Raw genomic sequence first — 26,128 nt, forward strand, 5'->3', positions numbered from 1 at the left:
CTGTTGATAGGAATAGTGTGGCTCCACGTCTGTTGCTGCTGCGGCCACTAAAATTTTTTTTTTCTTAAGGTTTTTTTTTTGGGGGGGGGGAGGCGGGCAGAAACGACAGGGCCAGGGTCAGAGGCATTTAAAGAAGAGCTTGGGGGGCTGGAGAGATGGCTCAGAGGTTAAGAGCACTGACTGCTCTTGCAGAGGTCCTGAGTTCAATTCCCAGCAACCACATGGTGGCTCACAACCACCTGTAATGATCTGGTGCCCTCTTCTGACCTGCAGTCATACATGCTGTATACATAATAAATAAATAAATCTTTAAAAAAAAAAAGAAGAGCTTGGGATCTTGGTCTAGTGAGCACACGCCGGCCGGCCGTCTCTGACACACGGCGGCGTCTCGGTCCCTCCTGCTCAGGTGTCTGCTGCACAACTGCAGCTCCCACAGCTGCAGGAAGGTCTTGTCCCAGAGGTCGGAGTTCAGGGGCCCCTGGATGCAGCAGCCTGACAAGCCAAGGAAGCTGAGGCCTTGGGGCCGCTCTTGGAGGGCAGATGAGAGCTCCTCCAGACTGGCACAACTGACCTCAGGGTTGGCAGACAATACAATTTTAATTAAAAAAAAATAGAGTTGGGGGCAGGGAGAGAGAGAGGGAGAATGCACGTACACATCATTCATGCAGTGTCACAGTGCCCTTGGTACTCAGACTCAAGTGTCAGAGCCCCTGGAACTCAAGTTACAGGCATTTGTGAGTGGCCTGATTTGGGTGGGTGCTGGGAACGAAACTTGAATCCTCTGGAAAATCAGGTCTTAATCACTGAGAACCTCTCTATACAACCATCACTTTAAAAATTCAGTTGTCTCTTTTTGTTGAGTTGTAAGTTTCCTTTTTAAAATGTTGCATTTGGGGCTACTGAGACGTTTTAGAGGGTAAAGGACTGCTGCCATTCCTGATGACTTCAGTTGGATCACTAGAACCCACGTGGTGGAAGGAGAGGTCCAATTCCTGCAAGTTGTCCTGACCTCAGATTTGGCACATGCTCCCGCCCCCCCCCCCCACACACACACAAAATAAACGTAACTAAATTATGAAATGTAGCCTTTGAAATATAAAGAAAAAACACGAAACACACAATAGTGTAGTAATAGTCAACATAAAAATGCAGTATGAAAACCACAGACCAGGCTGTGGGCTATATTCTAGTTACAGCCCAGCTTGCTGGCCCCTTGCAGAAACCAAACCGGGTCTGGTGACACCCATCTTTAATCCCAGCACGCCGGATGCACAGGCAGAGACCGTGGATTTCTGCGAGTTCCAGGCCAGTCACCGCTACATAGTGAGACTTCCATCTCAGAACCGAATTCCAAGTAAAAACTGCTATGCAAGACGGGAATGGGGAGAGATAATCTCTTTAGACCTAGTTCCTCTGACTTTAAAACGGGAATTAAGTCATAGTACCATCCAAGTGTTTGACGCCTGACACAAATACCGGGGCACAACTGAGGAGCTGACTCAGCGTTAGCTCTGGCTACGCCCTCGGCGGAGGTTACCTCAGGGCAGGTGACCCGCCGGCAGCTCTTCCTGTTCCGGTTCAGAGTGCAGCCAACTGCGCACAGCGTTATGCGCACCCTCGTCTCACCACGCGCCCTCCCCGAGCGCGGGAGAACCATGACTCCCAAGGCCTGACTTCCGTTTCCGGGGCGGCAACTCGGCTTCCGGCGGCGTGCCCCGAGCGCGCCTTCTCCGCAGGTGTGGCGGCCGGAAGGGTCTGCTTGCAGCCGGTAACTGGCCCGGGTGGGAGTGGCCGGGTAGGCGGGATGGAGGGAGGGCAGCGTTGGCTTTGTGCCAGTCGGTGCCGGGATGGAGCATCTGGCCCCTCGCCCGGCTTCATCGCGGGTGGGAATGGGAGACTTCCCTCCTAGCCCGAGCCACCTATCAAATTCTCCAACCTGCCTGTAGAAGGTGGAGTTAGTTCTGTTCCCAGTGGCCAGCAGTGACACGGTGTCACCGTAGTCACCTCTGTGGCTTGTCCTTGGTACAGCACAGGGACAGCGAAGGTGTTAGCCAAAGTCACAACTCCTTTGAAAATATAATGGGAGGTGTGGATCCTCCATCACGGTAACACCTCTCCAGCCCCTTCAGCCTGCACAAACACACATACAGGAAGTTTGTTTTCCTAACTTCAGGTATTTTTCCAAGATCTCCCCTGGATGCTCATCATTGGATCTCAGCGTCACCATGTATTGAGCTTTCAGAGCTTTGTCATTTACATAGTGCAAGTTGAGTTAATCTTTATTAAACTCACTGCCCACTTGACTAGAGAGAGGAAAATAGATACCCTACCCACACACTAAAAAGTTTTGATCATTAGTCCAGAATTGTGTTGTTCTCGTTAAAATCTTCCAAATTTGAGACATATTATTTAATTCCCAGTTTGAGGCTAGGCACGATTAATTTTGCTTTAGGGTCATTTGGACCTGAGAATGTGGGAGGCAAGAATTCAAACCCTCTGAATTGCTAGTTAGAAGGACAGGGTGGGAGGAGTTTCTGTTTTTATGTTAACAAATATAGTTGTAAAATGGTGCTTGCCACACAGATGACCCCCAAACCAAACACTGCATGCTGTGGAAACGCTCTGGTTTGTTTTCCTTTCTCTTACGTGCCTGTATATTGCTTATTTAGTCATGTTTCACTGCCTGCAATCCCTGCCCTTATTTATATGACAGTTTTAATTCTGATACATACATTTGAAATATGAAAAGACTGGGGTTTATTTCTCTTTCTTTTCTACATTGCCTTTAAAGAGACTGTTAGGCCTTCCAGAAACATTTCTATCATGTCTGACACTCAAGACGTTACCAGCCAACTCCTGGATCTGAACCTTCAAGAGAACAAGAAGTCTGTGCCAGTGATGGAAAGTGGCATCCGAAGTGAGACTGAGCAGCTCCAGGTCACTATTGGAGCCACTGTACCTACCGGCTTTGAGCAAACAGCTGCAGATGAAGTCAGAGAGAAACTGAAGTCATCATGCAGAATCAGCAAAGACCGGGGCAAGATATATTTTGACATTCCAGTGGAAAGTCTGGCTCAGGTTTGAACAAAAGAGTATTTAAATTAGTCTTTCAACTTGGTTACTTTTTGATTACTTTTCTGGTTTGTAGACACCTTGGCAGTCCTTTGCTTTGTTCTGCTCAAAAGTATCACTGGGTTTTCTGTTGTGTCCTGATTTGTGAAACTGACTATTTTTTAGTGCACAGTGTTAAAGGTTTATAATGTCTTTATAATGTGCATTCAGTTTAGTACATTTTAGCATTAGTTTACTATGCTTTAGAAGTGATCATAGCATTTCCTGATGATTGATTCACCAAAATGAAATGGACATGACTGTCTGTGACACTTAAATTTACTTTAGCAGAAGTTTGGGTAAGTACAAAAGCAGAGGTTTTCCATTTCATTTGTGTCAGAGACATTCATAATCAAAAGTAATTCTGCATTCCTGCAGGTGAGAAGTAGAGGTCTGCAAACTGACCTCTCATTCTAACAAAAGCTACAAGCTTTCTTATAACTATACAAGTGACATAGGGCATAGATTATCACCTGGAGATTTTTTAGATTTTGTTTTTATCTTGCCAGTGTATCCCAGGCTTGTAGTAGGCACCCACATAATATTTGTGGTATGTGTTGGTAAACGAGTATTTTGTTGATGCCTTCAGCAGTTTTGTGATGATTGAGCAGTATTACTCTTGTCATTAATCATGGGGCTTAAGAAGTAAAGTAGTAGTTTGTCTTCATTAACTCAGCCATCACAGAATTAGAGCTTAAACCCCATGTGGTTTTTTGGGGAGAAAAAAGGTTGAAATAGTCTGATATAGTCAGGGTTAGCCTGACTTTCACTACACAGCTGAAGATGACTTTGAACTCCTGTTCCCCTTTGCTCTACCTCCAGAATGCTGAGATTGCAGGCGAGCACTGTACATCAGCTTTCAAATCCCATGCTCTTTGCCACTGCAGTACACAACAAACCACTGCAAGCCATGAAAGAAGTATAATAAAGCCCCACTTATGTTTACGTTTTTCCCTTCTCCAAACCAGGATTGTTTTCTACATGACATTTCAAACTGTTGTACTTTGTTGTTTTTTTTTTTTAAACAGCATTCTTCATGTTGCATAACAAAACTGACCCTTTAGGAGACACGGTCATAATGCCCATGGGTGGGTCTAGCTATGGAGATGTGAAATCCATGCATACAAGTTTCATAACTGAGAGGAAAAAAAGCCAAAGAAAAAACTCCAGATAAACGCTGCATGTACATGACGTCCCTTTTGCATTGCACTTCAGAAGGGGAGACCTGGCAGCAGCCCAGCCCCCCACAGTAAAACAAGGGCAAAACCCTGCAGACAACCTCAGCACCGAGTGTCAGGGCTTAGCAGTCTCCAGTCACAGGCAGGCAAGAGTCCTTGAGGTCTTGTACCTGCATGAGCCATCTCCACCTCCCTCAGCTCACGGCTGCCCTGTCAGGACTGGAGCAGAGGGAGGGCTTCTGTGTGATCTTCTCATGTAAACAACACAACTAGAGGATGGGTGGTGGCCTCTTGTCGACTAGGAAATCATTTTTTAAGCTTGGGCATAAGAAGTGTTGTACAATTTGCATAAATAGTTAAGAGTAAACAAGATTATTTGGAACAAATGCAAGTATTTTGACAGTGGCAGATTCATTTGCTAATGAAGACGATATTTTAGGGGTAAAAAGATAAGTCAGGGTTTGCTGTACAAGATGCTGGAAGGCACAGAACGACCCCCAAGTTCAGTCTCTGCGTTTTCGTTTTCTTGTGAGTCCCTTGTTCAACCAAGCACCAGAGGGGATTTCTAAGCACTCGAGCCCTTAGGGTTTGAACTGCTCTAGAAATCAGTAAAACCCTCAGTTAACTGGGGAGTAAAAAGAGAAGGGAGGGTTCTGACAGAGTGCAGTTCTAAATACATGTTTAAATGAACAACAAATCTTTTTTTTTAAAGATTTATTTATTTATTATGTATACAGGAGAGGGTGCCAGATCTTATTACAGATGGTTGTGATCCACCATGTGGATGTTGGGAATTGAACTCAGGACCTCTGGAAGAGCAGTCGGTGTTCTTAACCTCTGAGCCATCTCTCCAGCCCATACTTTGTTTTTTAAGATTTATTTATTTATTATGTATACAGCGTTCTTTCTGCATGGATGCCTGCACGCCAGAAGAGGGCACCAGATCTCATTACAGATGGTTGTGAGCCACCATGTGGTTGCTGGGAATTGAACTCAGGACCTGTGGAAGAGCAGTCAGTGCTCTTAACTGCTGAGCCATCTCTCCAGTCCATCAAACTCTTGTACTTTTATCTCACTGCCCTTTCTCTGGAGTAAAGCAGGAGCTGATGGGTAACCAAAGAATGGAACATTTAGGATGGGAAAATTTTATGTTTACATTTTTCCCTTCTTCAAACATGACATTTCAAACTTTCATCTCACTGGCCCTTTCTCCTGGAAAAAGCAGAACTGATGGTTAACCAAAGAAATGGATGGGGAAATTTTTAAATATAAAATACAGATATGAGCTGGGTGGTGGTGGCTCACGCCTTTAGTCCTAGCACTTGGGAGGTAGAGGCAGACAGATCTCTGAGTTCGAGGCCAGCCTGGTCTACAGAGTGAGTTCCAGGACAGTCAGGGCTACACAGAGAAACTGTCTCAAAACAGCAACAACAACAAAAGTACAGATATGGGGTACTTTTAAAACCTGCCTGTAACCCCAGTACTGGAAAACTGAGTCAGGGAAGTTGTGAGTTTGAGGCAGCCCAGAGCACAATAGCAAGACCTGTCTCAAAACAAAAATGAAACATTTTTGTACCTTTTTCTTTTTTTAAATATTTAACTGTAGCTAGCTGTGTTATTCAAAAGTATTTTCTGAAGTTTGTTTCTAACGTTTGTTTTCCTCCCTAGGTTCATTGTCTGAGATCAGTTGATAACTTGTTTGTGGTTGTTCAGGAGTTTAAAGATTATCAGTTCAAAAATACAAAGGTGAGCTATTCTAAGTGTGGTGGCTGATTCTCAGCCATCTTTCCCAAAGAGATTGTCTTCTACTGTTTACTGCCTGTCAGTAGCTCTGCTGTTGGTTTATTTGTTTACAATGTTAAGATAAAGTGAGAACCTGGCACGTACCGAAATATGTGATCACAACAAGCTTTGTCATTAAAATCCAGAGATCTCTTGCAGTCCATCCCAAAAGCTGCTTTTAAAGGTCAGTGTTTAAAAAAACAAACAAACCCTGAAGTTACAGTAGAAAATAATAGACTGGCAAGTCTTAGATTAGCTTGACCTGTAGTACATATTTTGAAATTTCAGTTTGAAACTGGAATTGCTTCTAGCACGTGAAGGAGAGATCACAGATAGCATTCCCTCCCCATTTTGCTCTTGTCCTGTTTTAGCTTCATGTTTTGAAGTGAAGCCGAAGCAACATTTACTACCCTTAAGTTGTTAAGACAACAGCTTGTCTCCAGCCTGTATTTATCATCTGAGTCCTAAGTACTCAGCTGCTGTTTAATCTGAAGGGTGAAAATAGGCCTCAGTAATACTTTAAGGTTTTTTCCTACATCTCTTTCTGGCCAGGTTTCCAGAATCAAGTGCTTAAAACTTTTTCTGTCTATGTTATGTTAATGTCTAACTTAGAGGTAACCTTTCTTAAAAGAACTGTGGTATGCTGTCTAATTCTCTGGTCTTTATTAGTTTTCCAGATTATTTTGGCTAGCCAAAGTATTCCCAAATCAATCAAACTGACCTGGGGGAGAAACTGATCTGGGGGAGAAAGTGATAAAGCACTTTCCTTGTTAGATTCTAGTAAAAAATTTAAATAGCAACAAAAAGGCTAAAACCTAAAGCCTAAAAAAGCTAAACCCTAAAGCCTACACACAATTCAAACAGCTCTAAAATATCCACTGAAAATAACTAAAAATTTTACTACCTACAAAACTAACTTTCAACGTTTAGAAACACTAGCATTATAATCCTTCAGATTCCTTTTTTTCTTTAGTGATGCCCTGGGGGTTGATCCTTTGACCTTTGCACCTTAAGTGAGCACTCCCACTGAACTCCCCAGCCCTAACTCTTGAGACTTCTCATAGTTACTACAAACTGAATGATACCTAAAAAAATAAGAGGCAATCTTTTGAAAAGTTATGCTGCTAAGTATTTGGGAATTTTGAAGGTCAGTTTTATGCATGAATAAATGTTACTGGGTATTAAGAAAATTTTTTCCTGTCTTAAATTCTCTTACCTTTAAATTACCAGGACATTATTAAATTTATTAAATTCTTGGAATTTTGTCATCTTAAGATTTGTATAGTTGAGGAAGTTCTGATATCTAAATAGAGGTGAATTTGGTCGTTGTGGTACAAATTTACATGAGCTAACCTTTCAGAGTTGCTTTGGAAATCACTGTGAAAAGGTTCTTGAAGGCGAGGGGATCGCTATTGGTACGGTACCTACTGCACAAGCACAGGGACCCGGGTTCAGTCTCTAGCACCTGAGCGAAAGCCAGGCAGGACAGTCAGTAGCTGTGACCTCATCACTTCCGAAGAAAGAGAGACAGGTGGATTCCCATGCTCTTCAGCCAGCCAACCTAGCTCAATAAGCTCCAGGTTCAGTGAGAGGTCCTGTTTCTGTTTGTTTGTTTGATTTTTTGAGACAGAATTTCTCTGTGTAGACCTGGCTATCCTGGAACTTGCTCTTGTAGACCAGGCTGGCCTTGAACTCAGAGATCTGCTCAGCAATCTTGGATTAAAGGTGTGTGCTACCACACCTGGCTTTTCTGCTATGTTTTTAAATAGTTTAGAACGTTTATTTTTGTGTCCTAGCTATTAGCTTTATAAATACAACTTAGCACTATCTATCTAATCTACTATTTTCATCTATTTTTTAATATCCCTGCTATGTTTGCAGATGAAATTGTCATGTTTTCCCCATTTTCACTCCATTCTGATTTTATTGTTTCACTTCCTTACTGTTGGACCTGTAAATATACTTTATCAGCATGTACTTCTGTCCTTTGACCTGTAAGTATAAGCAATGAGGGTTGCATCATTCTTAAATTACTTCTCTTTCCTATTATGTGCTGAGTGTACCTAACTTTGCTTCTGTTTTATAGTCACAATTCACACCTTGTTTTTATTTTAGTCTTAAAGCCAAATGTGGATAAAGGTGTACTTCTCCTTCACTGTTGGCTTGTTTGGTTTTGAAGATGAGGTTTTGTTCTGTAGCCCAGGCTAGTCTTGCATTTGAAGAGATTCTCCTGGGATTGTTAGCATGAGCCCCTATTCCTGGCTGTTTCTTGTTATTTTTTAATGGCCTGAGTTGAGGGATGTTTATCTTGTATATTCTGTTAGCTGGAGTATAAAGAACTAGTCTTCCCTTCTAGAAAGACCATGGTAGTTCTTCTAGCAACAAATGTTGTGAAGAGTCTTGAGTTCATCTTGATAAATATGTAATGATCAAAAAACAAGGAAAAACCCAGCTTTCTTTGAAGACTTTTGAGTATCTCTTATTGTTAATTCACTTAAACTTTCTGGAAAAATATCTTCAATTGCTGAAAATTTCAAATCTCCTAGGTAAATAAATACATGTTAATTATCTTCCTTTTTTTTAAATCATTTTCTCTTCAATTCTTTTGAACTCTTTTGCTCATTGCCATGCTATTTGCTTTTCTTTTCTCCACATCCTTTACTGTTTTTCAGCAGGAATCTATGAATACTGGTTTCAGTGTGGCCTTTACTGGTATTTATATATAGGTGAGCACTCATATCTCCACCTTATTCTCATTTTTAGATTTTTTTTTTATGTGTATGGGTGTTTTGTCTGCATGTATGTATGTGCACCAGGTATATATGCCTGTTGCATGGAGGTCAAAAGAGGGGGCCGGATTCCCTAGAACTGAAGTTGTGAATAATGTAAACTATCATGTGGGTGATCTAAACTTGGGTCCTCTACAGGAACAATAAGTAATCTTAACCACTGGGTCAACTTTCCAGCCTCCTTTACCTTGGTTTTTGTTTGTTGGTTTGGTTTGGTTTGTTTGTTTGTTTTGGGTTCTGTTTTTGTTGTTGCCGATGTTGTTGTTTTTTCTGCAGACAGGGTTTCTCTGTGTAGCTTTGGAGCCTGTCCTAGAACTCATTCTATACACTAGGCAGGCCTTGAACTCACAGAGATCCTCCTGCCTCTGCCTCAGGAGTGCTGGGATTAAAGGCACGTGCCACCACCACCTGGCCCACCTTTTTTTTTCTTTGAGATAGGGTCTCTTGATGAACCTAGAAATCACTGTCACCTAGGCTGGCTAGTGAGAAAACCTCAGGGACCTTCCTTTTTTTTGAGAGAGGGTTTCTCTGTGTAGTCCTGGAACTGACTTTGTAGACTAGACTGGCCTCGAACTCACAGAGATCCGCCTGCCTCTGCTTCCCAAGTGCTGAGAATAAAGGCATGCACCGCCACTACCCGGCTGTGTTGATAAGTTTTGAACTTACTCATATGTGAATAAGGCAGTTTCTCTTGGGCCTGCTGTTTATAAGAGGGTCCTGGTGGTTTTCCAGACCCTGAGGATTTTCTAGACCAAGAAGAGCTCTCCCTGGACTGACTGGGGATAAACAAGTCTTTTCCTCCTTTTTTTCTTTTTTATTGTTTTATTGAAGTATAATTTTCATTCCCCTGAATGAATTTTTTTAATCTTTACTTCCTTTCTGGCCTCATGGGAACAGAGGCTTTGGAGTTTATCAAGAAAAACACATTTAACTCTTATCAATGAACTGTGGACAAATATTTGAAAAAAGTGTATTGATACAGCATGCTAATTGCTAGATTGGAGTGTAAAATATGGCTAAAGTGACTGAGAAACTGAGTATTTCATTTCCTAAAGGTTTTGTTTTGTTTTTTGTTTTAAAACAGAGTCTCATTGCATCCATACCTGGCCTGGAACTCATTTAATAAACCAGGCTGGCCTCAAGCTCACAGAGATCCAGTTATCTCTGCCTGGGATTAAAGACGTGCACCACCACACCTGGCTTCTGGAGCTTTAAGTCATTTAAACATCCATACTGTGGTGGTTTCTATAGATTATATAGCTCTGTTTGGATAGTGCTTGCTCTGTTGGATAGCAGCATTCTATACTTCACATTTAAATGTCATCCAGTAACTGCTTCTTTGTTGTTTACTCTTGCAGTACTAGCAGTTGACTTTAGGACCCCGTACACTGTACCACTGAGTTATATCCATGGCCCTCTTACTTTTTATTTTGAGATAGGGTGTTAATAAGTTATCTAGACTGGCCTTTAACCCACTCTGTAGCTCAGGAAACCTGAACTTGCAACTTTGCCCCAGGTTCCTTCGTAGCTGGGATTACAACTCTGTGCCAATAAACCCACCCTGGCAGCTGTATATTAACCACCCTTTATATGCCTCTGCTGTTGTAGGTGTGTGGCCTATAGCAAAGGTCAAGGTAGTTTGGGTCCTTCCACCATGCAGATACAGGAGTGTCCTTGCTAGTAAACAGTACGTAAACATAGTAACCATAGATCATGCTTAGTACTGTAGTCAAACTGGAAGAGAAGAACTTGAGAGGGCAGGTACCGCCAAATTTACTTTTTAAAAAACATAATCATATGAGTCAGGTGTGGTGGCCTATACCTTTAATCCCAGCACTTAGGAGGCAGAGTCGGGTGGATCTGAGTTCTAGGGCAGCCCGGCCAAAGAGCCAATTCCAGGACAGGCAGGGCTGCAGAGAAGAGACCCTGTCTCAAAAATACAAAACAAATGGATAATCATACTATTTAAAATCTGGACAAATAACATTTTTAACTTCTACAGTTTCAGAAGATCTGAAAGAAGTCATCTAGACTAGTTGTCTTCTTCCTCTGCTGCCGTCCACCCCCTGCTTCCCCTTACGGCATTCCTCAGTGCTATATATCTGATCTGCCTTCTCTTATTCTTTAGTAGTGTAGTGTTTATATACCCTCACTTCTCATTCACACTGAGATTTCCTTAATTACAGGCATTATTTGGTTTACCCTTTGCTTCTGAACTCCCACACCTCCATCCTAAGGACCAGAGCTGTCTATAAAGAAAGTGGGCATTTTTTTGTTCAGTTGAAGTGGTGAGAAATAAAAGGGTTTCATTCTCCATCCTTTGCAGGAAGAAGTTCTAAAGGACTTTGAAGAATTGGCTGAAAAGCTCCCATGGTCCAACCCTTTAAAAGTCTGGCAAATTAACACCAGTTTCAAGAAGAGGAAAGCAAAGCACAGAAAGGCAAACCAGAGTGCAGGTAAAGAGAAGGCCAACTGTGGACAGGGAGACAAAGCAGAAGAGAAAGATGCTAAGAAGCTTACCAGCAGCACTTCAGAACCGCAGATCTTGGACTATTATGAAAATCCAGCCATCAAAGAAGAAATATCAACCTTAGTGGGCGATGTCTTGGCATCTTGCAAAGATGAGACTGGCGAAAGCTTAAGAGAAGAAACTGAACCACAAGTACAGAAGTTTAGAGTCACCTGCAACAGAGCAGGAGAGAAACACTGCTTTACCTCCAATGAGGCTGCGAGGGATTTTGGGGGTTCTGTTCAAGAGTATTTTAAGTGGAAGGCTGATATGACCAACTTTGATGTAGAGGTGGGTATCAGCTTCTACTGATGACTGTAACGGGGTTGGGACAAAGGCTCAGTGGGTAAAGTGCTTGCTGAGCATGCCTGAGAACCTGAGTTGAGATCCCTAGCACCCACCTAGAAGCCGGAAACGGATGTGTGCATGTTAACCCTAGCACTGATAAGTAGAGACAGGCAGTACCCTGGAGCTTGTTGGGCAGTCCAGCTGAAACAGCAAGACCCTATTTCAAAAAGTAGAACAGTAGAAAGACACACGAAAGGGAAGAAAGGTTCTCATGTTTGTGGACTTTCTACACTAGCCTAGTAAAGGGACAGTAAAACAGTGGCCATGAAGCTAGGAGGATGGCCTGTGGAGATAGATGGGTAGGTGTAGATTGAATTTTTTTTTTTTGGATTTTTGAGACGGAGTCCTGGCTATCCTGGACCTTGCTTTGTAGACCAGGCTGGCCTCGAACTCACAGAGATCCTTCTGCCTCTGCCTCCCGAGTGCTGGGATTAAAGGCGTGCGCCACCACCGCCCAGCTGAGCCTCTGTTTCAAATGGAGCCAATAATAGTATATACCTTGAAGGTCTATACTATGGAAGGCAAATGAAATAATGGTTTAAAGTGTTTGGTATAGTATACTAGTGTATGCTAAGTACTCAATGGATAGATGCTATCAGAGCTCAAGTAATGGGGGCATGTGCCTTTAATCCTAGCACTCAGGAAGCAGAGGATCTTTTGTGAGTTCAAGGCAAGCCTGGCCTACATAGTGAGTTCTGGGACAGCTAGGACTATGTTGAGAGCCTGTCTTGAAAAACCCTCAGGTGTTCTCTCTCTGTCTGAACTCGGCATCAACATGTCCAGCAGAAGAGTCATTTTTTTAAAATTGCAGTGCCGGACTCAGACCCAGGTCCTTGCACATAGTAGACAAGCACTCTACTTCTAAGTTATATCTACCCAGTTTTCTAGTTTCTAGTCTAGTATTTTTCTATATTATGTGGACTTCTAGATTGTAAGTTTACCTAAAACAAACTTTTATCTGCAACTAAACCATAGTGGAATCTAATTTTTAGACCCTTAAGTCTGGGTTTTAGGGCTAATTCTCTTCTAGAACCAACTCCGCTAAAAAAGTCAGCTAGGTTCTCAAAACCAAATGCCTCCTGTTAGTTAGCTTGAGAATCCTTGTGACTACTGGGTGACTAATGTGGATAATAGTGATTGGGGTTCCTTAAATTTCTGGTGGCATATATAGGTCCCTAGCAGTTGACATGATTACCAAGAAGTTGATTTCTGTTGCTTTGGGGTACTTAAATCTGGGGCACATCACTTTCTTTGTAACTTTTCTTTTTAAAAAAAAAAGTCAGACTAGTACAATTCCTCCTGCCATATTCTCTTACACAGCTGCCATGAGCATGAATAGGCTAAAGAACAGACGTGTCTAGAAATTAGCAAGGTGACACAGAGGACAAATCATGGAGCCACACTGCCTGGGTTAAATTGTAACTCAGGCACTGGTATGAAGGGCATATGAACTGATGTCTCTGTGTCCTAGGCTCAGAGGGGCTTATAGGAAATGAGGCCACGTGAGTAAGATGTGTAGAACAGGGCCTTGCATGTTGGAGTGTCAGCTCTTGACTGCTGTCTTTGGTAAAACTGATGAGGACATTCTAAGGGGAAGATTGGGGAACATTTTATCTTCATAGAATATTTTTGAGCCGGGCGGTGGCGGCACACGCCTTTAATCCCAGCATTCGGGAGGCAGAGGCAGGTGGATCTCCCTGAGTTTGAGGCCAGCCTGGTCTACAGAGTGAGTTCCAGGACAGGCTCCAAAGCTACACAGAGAAACCCTGTCTGGAAAAACCAAACAACAAAAGAAGAATATTTTTGAATTAGGAACACTAGGACAAAGATAGTCATAGCAGACATTATATAAAAATACTAAGAAAACAATAGTTGATAAAGCAGATGTGACACAGTGTCAGCTTTGGAGAGTCTGCTGTGAAAGTGGGCGTGCTGCACTTATGGATGTTCGAAGTGGTTTCCCAAAATGTAGTCATTTAAAAAATATGTGTAGTCCAAGTGTGGTGGTACATGCCTTTGACTCAGGAAGCAGAGATGGGCTGATCTCTTATTTGAAAGCTAGCCCTGGTCTTCTCTGTAGTAAGTTCTAGGCCAGCCAGAGTGTATTGTGCATAGTGAAACCCTGTCTGGTTTTTTGGTGTTTTTTTTTTTTGTTTTTTGGTTTTTTTTTGTTTTGTTTTGTTTTGGTTTTTTTGGCTTTTTGAGACAGCTTTCTCTTTGTAACACTGGCTATCCTAGAACTTGCTCTGTAAACCAGGCTGACCTCGAACTCAGAGATCTACCTGCCTCTGCCTCCCGAGTGCTGTGATTAAAGGTGTATGCCACCACTGCCCATCTAAATCCTGTCTTAAAAAAAACAAATAGGGGGGCGGGAGGGGGGGAGAACAGGGGAATCTGTGGCTGATATGTAGAACTGAATTGTATTGCAAAATAAAAATAAAATAAAAAAATAAAAAAACAAATAAAAAACAATAAAATACACACACACACACACTCATACACTCATATTTTAAAGCTATGTCATCAAAATATGTTAATATAATAAAATCTGGGAGATAATCTAGTGATAGCCAGCTTGTATATATAGTGAGTGAAAAGAAAACATTTTAAAATTCAATGAAAATAATATATACAGGAAAATACATATATTTCATTTTTGTAAAGTTCAAAAATTATACAACTAATTTATAATAGTAGTGGTCAGATTAATGATCACCCTGCATGTTGTCCAAAAAGGAAACAAAGGGAACCTTCTAAAGGGTACTGTATATAGGTCAAAGCTCACTGAAATATGTATGTAGTTAAGATTTACATACCTCTGGGCTCATGAAATGGCTCAGTGGGTAGACAGACTTGCCACCAAGGCTGCTGACCTGAGTTCAATTCCTAGGACACATGGTGGAAGTTGTCCTCTGATTTCTACACCCTGTCCGCATATACACATAAATAAATAAATACACAAATAAATGAATTTTATGCACTTTATAGTAAGCATGCAAAGTATAACTCAATCACATAGTTTGGGAGGCTGGAGAGATGGCTCAGTGGTTAAAAGAACCAGCTGCTCTTCCAGACGGTACAGGTGTAATTCCCAGCATCTACATGGCAGGTGCTCACAATGGTCTGTAACTAGCTTCCAAGGATCTGACACCCTTTTCTGGTCTCCATGGACACCAAGTGTGCATGTGGTGTACAGATACACATTCAGGCAAAATCCTCATGCACATAAAATAAAAAATAAAAAATTTTCTAAAAAGAAAGCTTTTGTGCTTGGTAGATATGTGAGTACAAGCCATACCTGGCTTTTCTGTGGGTGCTGAGTATCCAAACTCAGGTCTTTATAATTGCGAGTACTTCTCCACTGAGTCCTCTCCCCAGCCCTGAGTAAGAGAGTTGTATTGTTTTTGTTTTATCTTAAGACTTCAAAAAGACTTAAGGCAAACATATATCACATACTTATGATCCCAGCATTTATGAGGCAGATGCAGGAGGGTTTTGAGTTTCAGTCCAGCTTAACCTACAAAAGAAATTCAAGCCAGGCCGGGCAGTGGTGGCACATGCCTTTAATCCCAGCACTCGTGAGGCAGAGGCAAGTGAATCTCTGTGTGTTCGAGGCCAGCCTGGTCTACAAAGTGAGTTCCAGGACAGGCTCCAAAAGCTACACAGAGAAACCCTATCTCAAAAAACCAAAAAAAAAAGAAAAGAAAAAAGAAATTCAAGCCAATCTTGACTCAGAACCATGTTTTACTTTATTCTTTTAATTTTTGTTTTGTTTCATTTTGTTTGAGACAGTCTCTTTATCTGGTCCTGACTATTCTGGAACTCATTATGTAGACCAGGTTGACCTTGAACTCACAGAGATCCACCTGCCTCTGCCTCCTGAGTGCTGGGATTAAAGCACTTGGGAGGCAGCACCACACTCAGCTAAGGCCCTACGTAAAACAAAAAAAAAAAGTCTTAAAGAGTGCCAACTGTTTCTTTCATCTAATTTGACATAGGTTCTCCTGAACATCCATGATAATGAAGTCATTGTCGGCATTGCATTGACAGAGGAGAGTCTCCATCGAAGAAATATTACACATTTTGGACCTACAACTCTTAGGTCAACACTTGCCTATGGGATGCTGAGGTAACAGAAGGGATTTTCTATCTTTATTGCAATGGACACTTTGCTCTGAATTTTGCTTTAAAACACTCATTTTCTAAAAGCAATTTCTTGGTTAGAATTACAAAGTTGCCTGTTTCCTCTTCAGTCTCACTGTTGTTGGCTTAGCTGGTGTATTAGTATTATTGATTAGAAAGTGAGAGTGGTAGTTTCATGTGTGTCTTTGGTGGACTGGCTGTCTCTGTTGAGAAAGGATATCCTTCTTTAGGAGATAGAGCCAGATTTGCTGGGCTTTGTTTTTATACAGTGAAGCAGACAAGAGAGAGCCTTAAAATGTGTAAGTGAATACAGAACTGGTACATTGAGTGAAGGTGTTGCAATGCAGCACAGGCCAGCCTTGGTATCCTGAGTGCTGGGCTCATAGAACACACTACCACACCCTGCTTACTCATATGTTTAAATGTTACACTGGCAGGGATCATCTTGGGACTTTCAGAAGTGCACGGCAAGCAACTCTTTGCTGTTGTCATTTTTCTGTCATTGGTGTTTCCTTTCTTAAAGCCCCCCCACCCAATCTTGAGATTTCAAGACTGGCATGGGACTCAAAAGATTATTCATGTACTCAGTTTGGCAGTACATATGCTAAAATTGAAGCAATAAAGAGAAAATTAGTATGGTCCCTGCATAAAGATGACAGACAGATTTGTGTAGTGTTCCATATGAACAAAAAAAGAAAAAGAAGAAAAAATTTATTCATGCTGGAGAGATGGCTCAGAGGTTTAAGAGTGCATGCTGAAGAGGACCTGAATTTGGTTCCCAGCACTCAGACTGTCAGATAGATAATAATGACCTGCAACTCCAGCTCCAGGGGATTCAAGCCTCTATCTTCTGCAGGCATCAGCTTATACATACACACATCCACCCATACATGCACACATACACATCCTTTTTAAAAAATAGAGTGGTGGCTGACTTTGGGGTTATAGAGATGGCTCAGCAGTTACTAGTTGTTGCTGTTCTCCCAGAGGACCAGAGTTCAATTCCCAGCACCCATGTCTGGAAGCTTACAACTGTCTTTAATTCCAACTCCATACCCTTTTCCAATACCTTCTTCTGGCCTCCATGGGTACCAATACACATGTGCACACGCAGAGACACACACAAATACATACACATTAGTAAAAAATAAAAATATTAAAAAGTTGTGTTCATGAAAACTAAATGCAGAACTACAGATAGGTTGTCTTCTTCTGTACAGTGCCTGGCATATCCTAATGAGTTATAGGAATATATTTTCTTCCTTTCTAGTCCTTGCTTCCTCTTTCATCCTGGTCATATGTGGACTCATAGTTCCTCACAACTGGAGCATGTGAAGTTGATAACAAAAAATTTAAAAGAAACACTCTTAAACTTCATTCATTGAACAGACATTGGTTATTTGTCTCCAGCTGTGATTATAGAAACCAGCATACAAAGAAGTATTTTGGGTGCAAGTATTAAAAAGCTAAATAGAATAAAAAAGTGATGATTGGGCTGAGGAAGTAACTCGGTACAGTTTCTGCACAAAGTAAGGGCCGAGTTTGACCTACCAGCAGCACATGCGTCTAATTCCAGCACCAAGGAGGCAGAGAGAGGAGGACCCCTGGCCAGCTAGTCTAACTGAATTTGTGAGCTCCAGGTTGTGAGGGACCCTTTCTCAATAACTGAGGTGAAGAACAATTGAGGAAGATGCCCAGCCAGGCATTACAGTACACACCTTTAATCTCAGCACTTGGCAGGCAGAGGCAGGTGGATCTCAGTGAGTTCAAGGCCAGCCTGGTCTACATAGTGAGTTCCGGGACAGCTAGGGCTCTGTAGAGAGACCCTCTCTCAAAAAACCAAAACCAAAAAAGAGAGAGAAAATGATTCCCAGTATTGACCTCTAGCCTTCACCTGCATGTAGGCAAACACAAGTGTGTACGCATGTACACATCTATACATGAAGTGATAATTATGCTAAGGATGGGGTGGTTGGAGAGAAGAGCAAATATTATAACAAATCCACAAAAAACTTGGAAAGCCATCTCAAGAAAGGTAGACTATGGGGCTGAAAAAATGGCATAGCGCTGTAGGAGCACTGGCTGCTCTTCCAGAGTTCTTTGGTTCAATTCCTAGCACCAGCATGGTGGCTCACAATTGTTTATAACTCCAGTCTGGGGATGTGATGCCTCTTTTGGCTTCAGCAGGCAATACTCAACTGTGATGCAGATATGCATGCAGGCAAAACATCCATACATAAAGGTTAAAAATTAAGAAGTGTAGAAACTAGGTAGTAGAAAACACAGGAGCTTGCTTTTCTGTCTCTTGAAAGCTTATGGACTCAGCTCACCTGTGCACATGGCTGCCCGCATTTAAATATATGTACCTCCAGTTGCACATGACTAGTTCACAGAACCAGGGGCTAGTTGCTCTTTATTACAAATTCCTAAGAGGATTTGAGTGACATGTTTTGATCAGATGCCCAGTCCTGGCCCATTAGCAGTGACTGACATTACAGGCTTGCCTAAGAATCTGTCTTATGAGGGAGATTGTTAGCATGTATGGTGTAATGTCTCAAACAAAACATGAAAAGGTTAGAACAGACAAAACAGTGACCTGAGGATTGGTACTACACAGAGCAGATAGAAAAACGGGACCTGTGGTCCTGACTGTCACCTCGTTTTGGGTTCTAGGAAAAATGTTTCTTTGCATCAGTTTATCTGTTAAATAGTAATGGGGTTGTTACAAGGATTCAGTGAAATAACAAGTATATAAAGTTAAAGCAGTTATTTTATGTTAAAGACATTATCTCTACATTATACACAAAATGAAAGGATACTGAATGCCTGGTTGTCAGCAAATGTCTACTAAAGAATCTTCCCAGCTTAGCTTCCTGAGTGCTGGGATAACAATTCTTTCTTTTACTTTTTTCAGCATTGAGTCTGAAACCCAAAGTTTGTACACATAGGTGAGCACTGCTCCTGAGTGCCAGCCCCAGGCTGACTTTCAGACTATAGATTGCTGCTCCTTCATGCCTGTGTCCTAACCTTTAGGAATCTCTATTTTGGAAGCCTTAGCTTTTGGCTGATCTCACGTGTGCTGAATTGTTTTCTCCCTCCAGGCTCTGTGAACCTAAACCTACTGATGTAATAGTGGATCCAATGTGTGGAACAGGGGCGATACCAATAGAGGTAATCACGCCTCTTTATTTTTACATAAGCAAGTGATACTGTCATGTATTGCAAACAGCCCAGTGCCGTACAACTAAACAGTAATACTTGTTTTCTGGCTCACAGAGGAGCTGAAAGTGATGACTCAGCCACTAGATTGACTAGCAGAGGATAACTGAAGGTATCATAAACGGGAAGAAGTTGGTTTTCATCTCTATAGTTAGAGCTTCCTGGAGTGAACAAGTTTAGTTATGAAGAGGAGAAACCTCAGTGGTGTAGCTCAGTGCTGGGGTGGGGTACTTGCTTGGCATGCCAGAGGTCCTGGACTTGATCTCCAGCACTGCAGAACAAAACTAGAAACCAACCCACCACCTATGAGCATTCCTTATATTTGTTCTCTGTTTTGAGACAGGGTCTCACTATATAGCCCTAGCTGGCCTCGAACTCAGAGGTTTGCCCATCTTTTCTAGGATTAAGGGCACAAACTACTACACTCAAGTCTTTTTACCTGTTTTCTTTTTTAAAAAATTACATGTTTTAGGAAATCTGACAAAGCTACATACCCAGTGACCTTAAATAATTTTAGAATTACTACCTCACTTATAAAAACTAAAGAAGGCACTGAGCAGTGGTCACCCACGCCTTTGATCCTAGTACTTGGGAGGGAGAAGCAAGCAGGTAGACCTCTGAGTTAGAGGCTAGGCCTGGCCTACAGCGTGCGTTCTAGGACAGTCAGGGCTACACAGAGAAACCCTGTCTCAAAAAATCAAAACCAAACAAACAAACAGAACAAAACAAAAACTGCAGAAGGCAAAACAAGAACTGAAAAGATTTTTTATTTTATTTTTTTTAACCTTTTTGAGGCAGGGTCTTGGTACGTAGCACAGGCTGTCCTTGAATTCATGGCAGTCCTCCTGCCTGAGCCTCTCTCAGAGAGTGCTGGGGTTACAGGTGTGAGCCCCACACACAGTGGGAATGGGATCTTGAAGGTAGAGAACTGTTGAGACTGAGTGAACCACATCACCTATGTGTCTGTGATTGACAGGCAGGAGCTCACAGGAAAATCACTTAGTTTTGTGTGAAACACAGTGAAATATTCCAGACTATACCAAAAGCCAGTAAAAAGAAACTGCACAGAAGTACCCCAGATTGTGTTGAGTGGGCAGAAATGGGACAGATGAGCAAGCCCAAAGCAACCCATAAAGCGTAAAATAATCCAGAGTGTAATTAGAAAATCTATGGTCTGACTTTGATCAGGAGTTAAGATCCAAGAGAAAACCACATAGTCTGCATGTTCCACTAGTGATGGCTGGGGAATGACTTCTGCTTGAGATCTGAACCAGAGAGCTTAGTTACAGTCAAGAATTGTGAAAACAAAGCCGTGGTTCTCCAGCATTAAACCATGACTTTTCTATGAAATACCAGGTAAAGTTACCATGTGTCCAGAAACATGCAACAGAAATAGACACCAGAATAAAAGAGGGGGAAAAACAGTCTGAGCCATTTCCATGTAAAAATAGGCACGAGAGCACCATTGTAGTAACTTTAGCTGAGGAATGATGGAAATCGTGAAAAGTTGCCAAGGTCTGTGGACAGATGTGGCCACTAAAGTATCATATACCTGGCCTACTCAGAGGATACTCTGAGATTTAGAAGTAATGTAAAGTGCAGCTTGAGGTGGGAAATCCAAATTGGATTAAAAGTTTAAAAAAAAAATAGTTGGCAAAGATTCTTACCCAATGGAGCCACATCTCCAGGGGGTAAGAAGCACCTGAGAGACTTACCCTGTGGGTTCCTTCTGTATCCCTACCTACCCAGTTTCTGGCATACTTGAACATTCCTTTTGCTTGCAGTCATTGTAGAATAATAGACTAGAATATGTCATCACCTTCAGAGATCTGAGCAAAATACAAAGTTATAAAGTGCTGCATTCATGCATGCATGTCTTCATGGCAGAAACTACCTTAGTGTACTCATTTCACAAGTATGTATTGCTTGGCATATATATTCTGGTGACATATTTTACTTAACTACAAAATCCTTTCAGAGATATATGGTGGTTATCTTTTAAAAGCTAAACTTTCACAATCTAAGAGTATAGGTCTGGTTAGTTTGGTTAATATTTTGGGGGTGGGGGGTTTCCGGAACAAGGTTTCTCTCTATATAACAGTCCTGGCTCCTGGAACTCGCTCTGTAGACAAGACTGGCCTTGAACTCACAGAGATTGCCTGCCTCTGCTTCCCAAGTGCTACGATTAAAGGCATTCACCCCCACCACCTGGCAGTTTGGATAATTTTTTAAAATCATGTTTATTTAGTGAATTAGTCTCTTGTATGTGCCAGCCTTTGCTGGGTAGGGATTGAATAAAATGGAAAGAGTTGCTAGATTACTTGAAAGACAGAATTGATAGACAGTTAAAAATGGGACAAGTCAGCAACAGAGGTGTACAAAGTGCTTCTGGGGCTGACACTGATGTCGTAGTGGGTGACACTGGAGCCACATCTCCAGTGGGTGAGAATTCAGCAGGCAGAAAAAGAACAGGGAGGTCATTTCTGCTAGAGAAATAAATGGCACGGGTCACCATGTTATTGAAAATTGACCGTAATGACTGTCCCTTTAATTGTCTCTTGTGGCATATTTAACCAACATTCTTGTCTCATAGGGGGCTACTGAGTGGTCTCACTGTTACCATATTGCTGGGGACAACAACCCACTGGCAGTGAACAGAGCAGCAAATAACATCTCATCTCTGTTGACTAAGAGCCAGATTAAAGATGGGTAAGTTTAACTTCAAAGACCACATTGCATCTTTGCAAGTCACTCTCCATACTGACTTGGAATTGTCATTCATTGCCTATGCTTTGTGATACCTTTAGAACCAAATGAACAGTGTTGGAAGATACCATCTAGCTTATTGAAAATCACTTAAAATTAATGTAACTACAATTTCCATATTTTATTGCAATTTTATTTCTCCTTTTTTGTTCATTATTTGTCCTTTCCCCCAAACAGTATAGTATAGTATAGGTTTATTTATTTAGAAAAGGTCATAGCCTATAACTGGCTCTTACCTTGAACTCACTGTATAGTGCAGCTGGCCTCAGACTCACAGTGATCTTCCTGCCTTCGCTTCCCAAGACTGGGATTATAGACATGAACTACCAAATCCAACTGTTTACATTTGCAGTACATGGGTAGATTCATTTTAATGTCACCAATTTGAGAATACTTTCAGTATTTTTACATGGTTCATTTTTAATGACTACCCAGCATTCCATCATATAGAACTACTACAGTTTACTTATTTAGCTTTTTTTCTAAAATAATGTGAGTTGAGTCAGGGTGTGGTTAACACACACCTTTAATCCCAGCACTTGGGAGTCACTCTGTGACTTCGAGGCTAGCTTGGTCTGCAGACTGAGTTCCAGGATAGCCAGGACTACAGAGAAAACCTGTCTCGAAAAACCAAAAAATAAACAAATAAAAGGTAAAACAATGTAAATTGAAAGAAGCATGAAAGCCATTCTCATAACTTCTAAATTACCAGTAATCTTGACTCGTGGCCCTGGCCTGTTCAGATCCTCTAATCACTTTGCCTTTGAAGCCTTTTGGATTGGTCTTTCTGTTTATTTGTGTATGTGTGGGCCTGAGAGTGCCATGGAGCTGTGCTATGGTGTAAAGTCAGGGCAGCTTGTGGGAGTTGGTTCTCTTCTTCCTCCAGGTCCCAGGAATCGAACTCTGTTTGTCAGGCTTAGTGGCAGGCACCTTTGCCAGCTGGGCCGTTTCTCTGGCCTTTTACACTTGTTTTTTACATGTAAACTCATTTCCTCTGGTGCTTTTTAAAATTGTGTGTGAAACCATACATCCTTTGAAAAACAATTATAACCATTTAAAAAACTTGTATTTCAGTTATGGCTATATTTCTTCCTATATTACTGTAACATTTCTTCTTAGAAAAACAATGTTTAAAAATTAATACTGCAGAATGTTTTTTCTTTTTACATTTATTTATTTGTGTGTGGGCACAAGAGTAGGGGCTTAGAGGTCAAACTGAAGAATTCAGTTCTCCTTCCACCATGTGGGTGGGCCCCAGGAATCAAGCTCAGGTCATCAGGCTTAATGGCAAGTGCCTTTGTCTGCTATGCCATCTCATTAGCCTGGGAAAATATATTGAGTATCTTTCCTTTGTCTCTACAGAAAAACATCCTGGGGTTTGCCCATTGATGCTATTCAGTGGGATATCTGCAACCTCCCACTGAGAACTGCTTCTGTGGATATTATTGTAACAGATATGCCATTTGGAAAAAGGTAGAATTGGGTTTTTCTCTTTTTGAAATGGAGTTTGATTTCACCTGTTATTGTACTGTTTATCTTCTTAGTCAGAAAGTGTACCATAATTCATTTCATCCCTTATGCCATTACATGATCCTATTCTACATTATAGGCTGAGGAGCATTTGCTTCTTGAGACAGATTTCTCTACTCAGTGGTTTGGCTCATATAATTTGTTTCTTGTCTTCATTGAGATAAGTTACAGTTATAAAAAATTATTCCGGGCAGTCCCAGCACTCAGAAGGCAGAGGCAGGTGGATTTCTGTGAGTTTGAAGCCAGCCTGGTCTATAAAGTGAGTTCCAGGACAGCCAGAGCTGTTACACAAAGAAAACCTTCTCAAAAAACAAAATACAACAAAAAAAAACCATTTTGATAGAAAACTCTGAAGACTTGACTAACAGCTTCCTTTATTGGCATAGAATGTCAAAGCTCTGGCCTCTAAAAAATGCCTTCTTCCTACCTTGGATTTTGTTCTTATCTCATGTAAGAAACTACCTATTTACCTTTTGCAACACTTTTTATTTGACCTTCTTTTATAGGATGGGCTCCAAGAAGAGAAACTGGAATCTATATCCAGCTTGCCTTCGGGAAATGAGCCGTGTCTGTAGACCAGGGACAGGCAGAGCTGTACTGCTTACTCAGGACAAGAAATGTTTTACCAAGGTACCGAACATGAGAGTTAAAATCTCAGCCAAAGGCAACTTTAGGATTCTTAAAAGAAGGCTTTGGACCCTAGTGATAGGATAGGGGCACAGCAGGCAAGGCAGACAGGTGGAGCCTCAGAGCCATTCAGTGAGCTTCTGGGTTCAGTGAGACCCTTCCTTACTTCGCCCGCACGCGTGCTCGCTCACACACACACACATACTCTCACCTGCCTGTATGTGTACCACATTTATGCCTAGTGCCCTCAAAGGACAAAAGAGGGTATTGGACGGACCCCCTAGAATTGGAGCTGTAGATAGTTGTAAGCTGCCATGTAGGTGCCAGAAACTGAACCCAGATCCTCTGCAAAAACAACAAGTGCTCTTAACTTCTGAGCCAGCTCTCCAACCCACCACCCATAGCATTTAAGTGGCAAAGATTCCAGGTTGGTTTAAAAGCAGACTTGGCAGCGTAATGATTTTATGCTTTTTGTGTGTACCAGGCATTATCTGGAATGGGACATGTGTGGCGAAAGGTCCATACAGTCTGGGTGAACATCGGGGGCCTTCATGCTGCAGTTTATCTTCTAAAACGCACACCTCAAGCCTTTGTTCATCCTTCAGAACATGATGGAGGAAGACATGCTCCTTGGTAATGCAAAGAATGAAGACAACTGTATATTTATAGTTCCTAATGCTGGACATGTCAGCTTTGGGAGAAAAATAGCAAAAAAATAACTTAGCAATGCAGTCTTTACTGTTTACTCCAGAACGCTTTGTTAGCAAGGTGACCGTAATGGTATTTCCTGAGAAGCCTTGGCTTCTAAGTTTGAGAACACTTTAGGTCACGTTCTATCACCTGTGAAGCCTAATGTTCTATAGCCTGAGTTCTTTATATCACCCTCAGAAACTAAAGCATCCCTCAAGACCTAGTTTACCATCTGCCTTAAAATATACACAACCAAAACAGGGCAAAGGTGCTTTGTGTGACTATTAGTAATAAGACATTACTAAGTAGTCCAAGTGTTGGTAGATGACGTATGGGATCAACAAGCCAAATTAAAGCAATTTTTCTTTTAGTATACATGTCTTACTTTTCAAAACCCAATAAACAAATAAATAAATCCTGTCAATGTTTGTGGGGGAGCTAATGTATCTTTAAATGAAACCCTGACCTGGGAGGCCTAGTTCATCATTCAGTTCTACAGTTGTACCTAATCCTTACTCAGATAGTGCTATGGGAAATGAAATTACCTCAGTACTCATCAGTCCCGCAATAGTGTGTCCTAAAGCAAGCCCTGCTTAAGCTTTGATGGGAAGTTATTTTGGAGAGTCTGGCTTCATTCAGTTTAGATTTTCATTATGGTGTTTCTATTTAGAACAAAGGACACAGTACTTCCTTTCTTTGAAAACAGAACCCACATTGACAGCATAGTCAGTAGCCAGTTGGCTTGGAATTACTTAGTAGAGAATGAACTGGGATTAATAAATTTGTAAAGGTTTTATATCCTAGATGGGCATTTTTGCAATTGTCAAAATAAATTATTGATTGAACAAATTTACAAGTTTCCACCTTTGACAAAAGAAACCGTTTAAATCTCAAAGCAAGCTGGTCAGAGCCAGGATGTGCAAGGATAGTTCTGTTTTCATCACCATTTACCAAGTTCCTGACACGGTATTTGCCAGTGAGCATTTAATATTCAATGAACAAATAAACTAGTACTTTCAATGCTAAGTTCTCAAGCTAATATACCAGGTTTATGCTTGATTCATCACAGATCTAATTCTATAAGTATACAAAAAATCTGATCAGACACTGCAAATACAGTGGGTACTATGTCATCTTCATCTCCGGTTGGTAAATTGTTAATATGGTTACTAGAATAAGAAATAAGCTATGAGTTTTTTCCCCCTCTAGATGAGGTTTTGTTACATAGCCCTGGCTGGCCTCTGCCTCCCAGGTGCTGGGATTAAAGGTATGCAATACCATGCCAGATGATAGTCTTACTTTTAAGTTGTATTTTTGTGCAGGTATATGCAGGTGCCTATATGTGGAGGCTAGAAGCTGGAGTTAATAGGCAGTTTGATCTGCCTAGTATGGGTGATGGGATCTGAACTGAAGTCCTCCCCTACAACATCTGGGCT

At 41.5% G+C, this 26,128-nt stretch overlaps 2 protein-coding genes and 1 non-coding gene across 4 annotated transcripts in view; 2 read left to right on the top strand and 1 right to left on the bottom strand.

The window, feature by feature from the left end:
• The window catches only part of LOC128099731 (uncharacterized), a 68,863-nt gene extending 66,636 nt beyond the window's left edge, over positions 1-2,227 (bottom strand). The window contains exons 1-2 of the mRNA XM_052721555.1: positions 2,169-2,227; positions 1,538-2,018 (exon numbers count right to left, since the gene is read on the bottom strand). Coding sequence (XP_052577515.1) covers positions 1,538-2,018; positions 2,169-2,227 — 540 coding nt within the window. The remainder of the gene's footprint in view (positions 1-1,537; positions 2,019-2,168) is intronic.
• Thumpd3 (THUMP domain containing 3) lies at positions 1,663-25,548 on the top strand. Of its 2 annotated transcripts, XM_052720876.1 has the most exons (10): positions 1,663-1,768; positions 2,792-3,078; positions 5,958-6,035; positions 11,187-11,660; positions 15,716-15,846; positions 18,962-19,031; positions 21,673-21,788; positions 23,208-23,318; positions 23,882-24,005; positions 24,487-25,116. In XM_052720876.1, exons 2-10 carry the CDS (start codon positions 2,824-2,826, stop codon positions 24,637-24,639), a joined length of 1,512 nt encoding a protein of 503 aa, XP_052576836.1. In that variant the 5' UTR covers positions 1,663-1,768; positions 2,792-2,823; the 3' UTR covers positions 24,640-25,116. The 2 variants fall into 2 exon arrangements, with proteins under 2 accessions (XP_052576836.1, XP_052576837.1); XM_052720877.1 differs by lacking the exon at positions 23,208-23,318 and having other exon boundaries at positions 24,487-25,548.
• On the top strand, positions 16,441-16,547 carry LOC128100177 (U6 spliceosomal RNA). Its single transcript, XR_008214696.1, has one exon. It is a non-coding gene; the product is annotated as a U6 spliceosomal RNA (small nuclear RNA).
• Positions 25,549-26,128: the final 580 nt, after the last annotated feature.

This window comes from Peromyscus californicus, unplaced genomic scaffold, assembly GCF_007827085.1.
Source record: "Peromyscus californicus insignis strain IS unplaced genomic scaffold, ASM782708v3 Scaffold_6__1_contigs__length_162567912, whole genome shotgun sequence".
Classification (NCBI taxonomy): Eukaryota; Metazoa; Chordata; class Mammalia; order Rodentia; family Cricetidae; genus Peromyscus; species Peromyscus californicus.

Bases quoted from the DNA above. Each gene is read 5' to 3' on its own strand.
- Thumpd3 (XM_052720876.1), top strand. From the start codon at position 2,824: ATGTCTGACACTCAAGACGTTACCAGCCAACTCCTGGATCTGAACCTT. The intron at 3,079-5,957 runs GTTTGAACAAAA...TTTCCTCCCTAG, and splicing joins CAGTGGAAAGTCTGGCTCAG to GTTCATTGTCTGAGATCAGT. The intron at 6,036-11,186 runs GTGAGCTATTCT...CATCCTTTGCAG, and splicing joins ATCAGTTCAAAAATACAAAG to GAAGAAGTTCTAAAGGACTT.